At 37.2% G+C, this 8,348-nt stretch overlaps 1 protein-coding gene across 1 annotated transcript; it reads left to right on the plus strand.

The window, feature by feature from the left end:
* The first annotated feature begins 5,673 nt into the window (after positions 1–5,673).
* On the plus strand, positions 5,674–6,608 carry LOC116084538 (olfactory receptor 11H7-like). Its single transcript, XM_031361603.1, is given in 2 exon segments — positions 5,674–5,857; positions 5,860–6,608. Coding segments are annotated over 2 exon segments (933 nt in total).
* Positions 6,609–8,348: the final 1,740 nt, after the last annotated feature.

Raw genomic sequence — 8,348 nt, forward strand, 5'->3', positions numbered from 1 at the left:
TATGCTAACCCACATTGAAACAGAGGAAGAGACTCATCATTCACTTAAGAGCTCAAGTTCAAGTTCAGCTCATTGATGACAAATGCTCAAAAACAAAGCTTTGTAAGTATTTGTGACCTTACTGAATATTTACATAGTGTTAACATATACACAAAGAATATATATATATATTCTTATTTCTATTATATATATAATAGAAAATAAATTTTCTTAGATAAGTAAAAACACCACACATATGAGCACACACATACAACACTCTCTCTAATTGCATGGTCATTTGGGGGTAATACTCTCTTAATCCCAAATTTTTATATTAAAAATCTCAAATTGTACTTATTCCTTTTTTTTCTCATTTACAATTCAGATTTTATTGGCTGAGAGCAGAGTACAGACATTTTCCTTCTTAATTCTGAAGAATTGCACATTGTGTCCATGTACACAATTGAAGAGTCATGTGTTGTCTCTCTTTGAATGTGCTCCAAGGATGCTCCAGCCTCAAACTTGAGAAGAGTCTCTTAAGTTCTCACATAACAGTCAAGCACTTAATCCTCAATTTCACTGACTCACAATTTTGTGCCACATACAGTACATACTTAAATTTTCCATCTTTTACAACACATTACCATATTGTTAGGAAAATGGACTGCCATGACCAAAGATGTTACAGTTCTAGCAGGGCGAGGACAACAGAGTGTGGTTTTTTGGAAGCAGTTCTACTAGAAACATAAAACCAGACATAACTGAAAATATTCTAGACACAAATTCATGAGTGAGACTCCAAATCGCCTTTTAGTGTGTTCTATATTGTGGTATTTTGGGATAAAAAAACTAACCCTCTCTGTGGAATGTTACAGCCACTCACAAGCCAGTCACAGCCTCTTCTGATTCAGTATCCTGGTATTTTCAGGTTGTACAAAAACCAAAACAAAACAAAACAAAAGCAAATGTTTTAACTCTTAAAAAAAAAATTTACACTTTAAGAAAAAGATGAGGTAGAATTTCCTCCCACTCCCACACATAGAAAATAGTTGATAAAAATATTCCTCCGGAATGCACAGAGGGAAGGCAGGGAGCACAGACAGACATGATGGAGGGCTAGTCAGACATGGCTTTCTTCTCTTGTCCTGCAGAAGATGGAGTCTGGTTTTCTGTCCCCCACTGTCTGAAGGCAGATCTGTAGTTTACTGATCAGCCACTTCAACCTTTTTGCCATTGGCTCCCCTCTTTCCTTTTGTTTGAACTGTCTTATCTGATGATTTAGCCTTTCCTGAGAACTGTTTTGGCATCCCGTTCACTTTGGCAGGGGAAGGCTTGCCTGACAGCCTCAGAGAGCAGAGCTTGGGTTCCCCCTTCTCCCCCTGCCTCTGAGTTGAACTTCCTCTTGGATATTGGGGTGATTTGGGGTGGGAGGTACATGCAATGCTAAACCTGTCATGAAGCTTCACTGTTTAGCCACCACTGCCACAAAATTGTACTTCAAATCCAGACCCTTCAGGATGGCATTAAGAGCCAGGGAGTGGCCTCAGTGTAGGAAAATCCCAGGACAAGGGATCAGGAGTGGATGGGTTAGTGAGCAGGCGGAGTAGGGATGGGGGAGGAGGTTTTCTGATGGGAAACCAGGAAAGGAGATAACATTTGAAATGTAAATAAAGAAAATATCTAATAAAAACATTAAAAATAGAATGCAGTTAGCTATTATACTGCTTTAATAAAGTAGAAGTTTCAGGCTCTTCTCTAAGACCTACGACCCCACTAGCATTGGGGAGTTGGCTATGTTACAAATATCAGGTCCGATTTCCCTCTTGTTGAGCAGGTCTCAAGTAGAATTAGAGAGCTGTTAGTCGCGAACAAAGTGTATGAGCCACTGCTCCACCCTTAGGTTATTTCGCCATGTTGGTGGTTGGTAGGATTTATAGTAAGCAGGTCTGTGTGGGACTGCTGGTTGTTGCTTCCTTAAAAAAAAATTCATGGTACTTTCTGATAACATAAAAGTGTAAGCAATACTAAGAGTGGGAGAAACAGTACACAATGTGGGGAAGAGTACACAATGTGTTATCCAAAATCAAATGGCTGGGTTGTGTTTCTATACTGAGGTGTGTGTGTGTGTGTGTGTGTGTGTGTGTGTGTGTGTGTGTGTGTGTGTGTAACAAGAATTAATTTAAAAAAGTGAAGCCACAAATTTGAAAAAGAGCAAGAAAGGGTATATAGAAAGGTTTGAATGAAGGCTAGAGAAGGGAAAGATGACATAATTATAAACTTAAAACAAAAAAATAATTTTAAAAATAAAATATAATAAAGAAATGTTTAAAATTGCAATTTAATTGAACATTATATATCTCATGATAAAAATTACATACTCTGTTAGAGAAACACAAACTTAAGGAGGCCATAGGATTGTGCACATTATCTTTAATAATCCCTATAGAACAATTTATGAAAATCCTTAGTGAAAATCCACAACAAGAAGCAAAAGGTCCCTAAGGACAACATGGAAAATAATAGGTTCATTTGTATAGAGGGCTGAGAGATCTTAACAGTGGGCATAAATAAGGACCAACACACAATCTTTACACAGTAAGAAACAGAGCACTACAATCTTGTAGTGCAAAAGAAGCAGAATTAGTAATGTATGAAATGCTTATGCATAGCATCTATGTTTGAAATGCTTATGCACAATCTCTATGTTTGATCCAGGAAAGGAGAGAATCTTTGTGGCCTTGTTCTGACTCCAGGATGACCTAATTTGTGGCAGGCACTACTGTTGTTGTGCATGACAGGTAGGCCTATATAGTAAGGAATCTACCCATCCAATGGGCTCAAAGGGCCGTCAACAAATGTCACATTGTCTTTCTGCTCAAAACTAAAAAGAAAAAGAAAATTATCTAGAATGTTTAGATCATCATGGAATTTGTCCACTCCAAAGCCAATGTGGCTAAAGGTATCAAAGTCATTCACAGGTCAATTTGGCCAGGTGTCAGGGACGATGAGCCTTTTTATGATATGTGTGCAGAACAGTGAGGAAATAGCTCTTTCCACTGAAATGGAAACCAGTAAGAATCAGTATTGGAGTTACTATTTCCTTTCTCAGTTCTCTCTTCATCCATTGCACAGCTCATTAAGAAAGGATTTGGGAATGGTGTGCATGCTTGTAATCATAACACTGGAAGGGGAGCTAAGAGTTCTTGAGTTTGAGGCCAGTATGAGCTATATATAGAGAGAACCCCTCTCTTTGAGGCGGGAAGCAAAAAGAGGAAGAAAATGAGACTGAAGAAAAGGAAGAGAAGGTGGTTGTGTGGCAAGATGAAATCACTGTTGATGAAGATTAAAAGTTCATGTAGAGCTTAGTGACAGCCATGTAAGGAAGAGCCTTTTGCATTAACATTGGCAGTTACCTGTGAAGTTTCATCTGCCATCCTCTCCTATGACTAACATTTTATCAGCACATGTTGTTCTGTTGTCTTTAATGTCAACAAACAATCTATAGCTGATATGCATGTGGCTCAGACTTACAGATTTTGATTTGCCGTCAAGATCTATGACCCGGGTTCAGAGTCATTGCTGCTGCTGCTGCTTGACTCCAGGTGAAAGGACGGCTCAGCACCCTGTCGAGGAGCGGTTTCTTACGTGGAACGGTGCAGAATGTGGAGTGTTGCTGTAGAAAGCTACCAGCCTTTCTTGATGTCCTACCAAAATGAGAATCAATATGGGTGGTTTAATTACTAATAATCTTAGTTTTAAAAACTTAAAATCTCTTCATTCTCATGTTTCTTCTCTTCATAGCTTCTTGTCTAAAAATATAGAAGCTATGTTGCTCAATTGGGACCATTCACTTGGGCTATTACCAAACTATTGTTCCTGTGACAGCTGCACCATCATTAGTATATCTATCTCATCTAACATCATCTCAGAGCTAATCTTTCTATTATGTTCAAAGGGTACTGTAAGTGCTATATATGCTAATTTTATTAAAAATGTATAATATTGTAAGCAGGAGAGGGTGGGGTGGTGAGCAGGGTGAGGGAACAGAGGTTTGTTCTTGTTGTTTTTTGGCTTTTGTTTTTTTGCAGTTTTTTTTTTTTTTTTGGAGGGGAAACTGGGAAAGGAGACATGTAAATAAAGAAAATATCTAATAAAATAAAAAATTAAATAAATAATTAAAAAATGTATAATGTTCTTTTTAATCAAAGAGTTAAATTATTTTGTTCACCCAGGCATAGTTCTCGTGATAATATCTACCACTCAAAAGGCTAAGACAGGAAGATCAAAGGTTCAAAATGTAGCCTATAAACAATAAAACATCATCTTTAAAAAGTAATTTTAAAAGATTTTTCTTACACATTGAAGCTGTCACTGTGCTCTTTCTCTGTGCTTTGATGGTTTCTCTCTTTTTTTCAGTTTTTTGTTGTACATTATTTTTATAGTACAGGTTAATGAAATCCATGATGTCATATGTGCTGGGTAAATACTACCTACATCCCAGCTTTATTTTCAAAATTGTTTTTTCTTAGAAACTATGACAAGAGAGGAAAAAGCCAAGAGGCTTCAGAGGGAAGACGAACTGAGGAGCGGGAGTGAGAGCCATAGAAAGGTGTTACCTTTACAAGACAGTGTCATCGTAAAACATCTTATTGTGTACAATTAACATGTGCTTACAAAGACGACAAACATATCTTTGATTAATGTGTTGTGCAAAAAGGGGGGGACAAATTTTGAAATGTGAGTAAATTATATTTAGAAACAACTGTTTGTATAGTTGTGCCCTGTTTTTTGAATACTAGACATAATTTAAATGAATGAAAATGGGCTGTAAATAATGAACTTTCAGGAAAATTCTGAAACTAATGAAAGTGCCTTATGGGGGAAAATCTCATAAATATTCCCATATATTATGTCCATTTTTAATATAGTAACATTAAATGAATAAAAATTTGATAAATTGTCATGTGAAATTAAACTTCATAAATAATAGTGGCTTTTTATTGCTAAAGACAAATAATCATTTATAAAATTGTAAATGAACAGTTGTAATACAATATCTTAAAATACAGAAAAGCAAACTGCATAAAATTATTTATTATTATTGACTTTCTTCTCCTGTCACTATTTAACACAGTCAAAAATAAAATCTCATAACAGAAGCAGCTCCAAAAACAATCTAAATTAATGTCAAATTATAAACCATTGAAATTTGTACAAAGTCTATTGGAAATAATAGCATACATCTCCTCAGATTTTAAAGTGATGGCACTTTGGTTGTGTCTGAACACCTTTCACTGAAAACCAAGACAGAAAAAAAAAACAATTTTTTGCCCTTATTTCAATATTTTTGTTTTGATTATCACTACTTGTTTTGCTGGTGCAGAGACCAAACCCTGGGCCTCATGCTAAGAAAGTGGTACATCACTAAAATAACAAAAACTAAAATTAATTGATGTTTCTCTGCTACCACAGAAAACTCACAAAACTTAGTATTTTTGTTTTTTTAGAAGCAGACTAACTTTGGAGCTAAAATGACATACTCAGAAATAGGATAAGATTTATTCAAGACTTATTTTAAAATATTTAGTGCATTTGCCTGCATGGGTCGATCTCTTGGTCCAAAGAAAGTCCTCAAGATATTTCATCAACAAAATATTTCATTATTATCTACCTTCTCCCCACAGCCTGGTGATCATGAATATGTCAGAGGGATCCACAGTGACATATTTTGTCTTGTTGGGCTTCCCTGGTCCCTGGAAGATTCAAATCACACTTTTCTCACTGATTCTGCTGGTCTACATGATAACTTTGACTGGAAATACTGCCATCATTTGTGCAGTGAGGTGGAACCAACAACTCCACACCCCTATGTACATATTCCAGCAAATTTTTCCTTCCTAGAAATCTGGTATGTGACCTGCACAGTTCCCAACATGCTGGTCAACTTTCTTTCCAAAACTAAGACGATGTCCTTCTCTGGATGCTTTACTCAGTTCTACTTCTTCTTCTCCCTGGGCACAGCTGAATGTTTCTTCCTCTGTGCCATGGCTTATGATCGGTACCTAGCCATCTGCTACCCACTGCACTATCCTTCCATCATGACTAGGAAATTCTGCAGTATTCTTGTGTCCCTCTGTTGGATCATTGGTTTCTCTGGATATTTGATTCCCATTTTCTTCATTTCTCAATTGTCCTTCTGTGGTCCCAATATCATTGATCATTTTCTCTGTGATGTGGACCCACTAATGACTTTGTCCTGTACCCCCACACACATCATAAGCCATGTATTCTATTCTATAAGTACTCTTATCATTGTTCTCACCTGTTTGTACATCCTTGGATCCTATACCCTAGTGCTCAGAGCTGTTCTTCGGGTTCCTTCTTCAGATGGACGACAAAAGGCCTTCTCAACCTGTGGATCACACCTGCTGGTAGTGTCCCTGTTCTATGGAACCATAATGGTGATGTATGTGAGTCCCACATCTGGCAACTCAGTTGACATGCATAAAATTATCACACTGATATACTCTGTGGTGACACCAGCTTTAAATCCTTTCATCTACAGTCTACGTAACAAGGATATGAAATATGCCCTCCATCATGTCTTCTTTGGGAAGATGATTATGTAAAACTAACAAACAAGGTTTTTATATACAACTATGGGACACTCAATACTTCCAAGGGCATCTTCATTGATGTGACATATATGCACACAGATGAACACATATATATACATAAATAAAAATAAAAATGAAGCTTATTTTTTGTTTTAATCTAGGCATGTGTGCCTTTAGTCTCAGTTGTTGAGAGCAGAAGGAGCTAGATATATGTGAGTCAGACAGGAATAGATAGTGAAACCCTGTCTCAAGAGGCAAAAAAAAAAAAAAAAACTCAAGGATTGAAAGATAACTCAGTATCTTTTGGGTATATGCCCAGGAGTGGTATGGCTGGGTCCTCCGGTAGAACTATGTCCAATTTCCGGAGGAACCGCCAAACTGATTTCCAGAGTGGTTGTACCAGTTTGCAATCCCACCAGCAATGAAGTAATGTTCCTCTTTCTCCACAACCTCTCCAGCATCTGTTGTCACCTGAGCTTTTTATCCTAGCCATTCTGACTGGTGTGAGGTGGAGTCTCAGGGTTGTTTTGATTTGCATTTCCCTGATGACTAAGGATGTTGAACATTTCTTTAGGTGCTTCTCAGCCATTTGGTGTTCATCAATTGAGAATTCTTTGTTTAGCTCTGTACCCCATTTTTTTAATAGGGTTATTTGGTTCTCTGGAGTCTCAACCACCAACCAAGGAGTACACACAGTGGGACTGATTGCTCTGGCAGCGTGTGTATAGTGGAGGATTGCAAATTCGATCATCAATGGGAGGAGAAGACCTCAGCCCTGTGAAGGTTCTGTGCCCCAGTGTTGGGGAATGCCAGGGCCTATATAAGCAGGAGAGGGTGGGGTGGCAGGCATGGGGAGTGGGGAGGCAGCTGGGGTTTGTTTTTGTTGTTTTCGTTTGTTTCTTTGTTTTTTAGAGGGGAAACTGGGAAGGGAGAAATTTACATGTAAATAAAGAAAATATCTAATAAAAAAATAATAATAATAATAAAAAGAAAGATAACTCAGCAGGTGCAGCATGAATCCATCCTGAGTCTAACAGTTAGTCTATATATGCTACAAAGGGTAGATTCAGAGAGGTGACTCAAACACTTTGGGAGATTATAAGTGAATCCTAGATATTAGATGTTGAGTTATTTACACTTTTAGAGTTTGATTTTCCTTTGTTCATATTGTGACTGTGCCAGGTTTCATTCTTCTTAAAGGAAGAAAGTATTCACTTATTTTTTTTTTATTTTTCAGAAACTCTCATTTGAGAAACTAATTTTAAAAAAATATTTTAGGTTTTAAATGAGACTTCAGATTTTGAGACTGAATTTTCAAATGCTTTAATTTGTAAAGACTGTGGAACATTAAAAGATTATAAAGTGTTTTATATTGTAATGTTCATGTTAATTGTGATCTTGGAGATAAACAAGAAAGGAGAGGTTATGACATACCAGTGATATGTTTCTGTGTCAAGTTGACAAGTGTCAATTGAACTAGCTAGTTTTATGTCAACTTGACACAATCTAGAATCACCTGAAAGGAGGGAAATTTGAAGGGGACCGGCCCGCGGTCTCTCTTCCTCCATGGGTATACACCAACTGGGTTAATTGGGTCCTGGGAAGGCAAAAGGTTAACAGGGAAGGACACAGAAGCCAGGTAGAAGTGATAAGAGAGAGAGCTTTACTGAAATTCACTCAGTATTTATAGTTACGCTAGGAACCAGACCCAGAGGAATTAGAAACTTGCTCATCTTAACATAAACAGGAGAA

The sequence above is a fragment of the Mastomys coucha genome, unplaced genomic scaffold, assembly GCF_008632895.1.
Source record: "Mastomys coucha isolate ucsf_1 unplaced genomic scaffold, UCSF_Mcou_1 pScaffold9, whole genome shotgun sequence".
Classification (NCBI taxonomy): domain Eukaryota; kingdom Metazoa; phylum Chordata; class Mammalia; order Rodentia; family Muridae; genus Mastomys; species Mastomys coucha.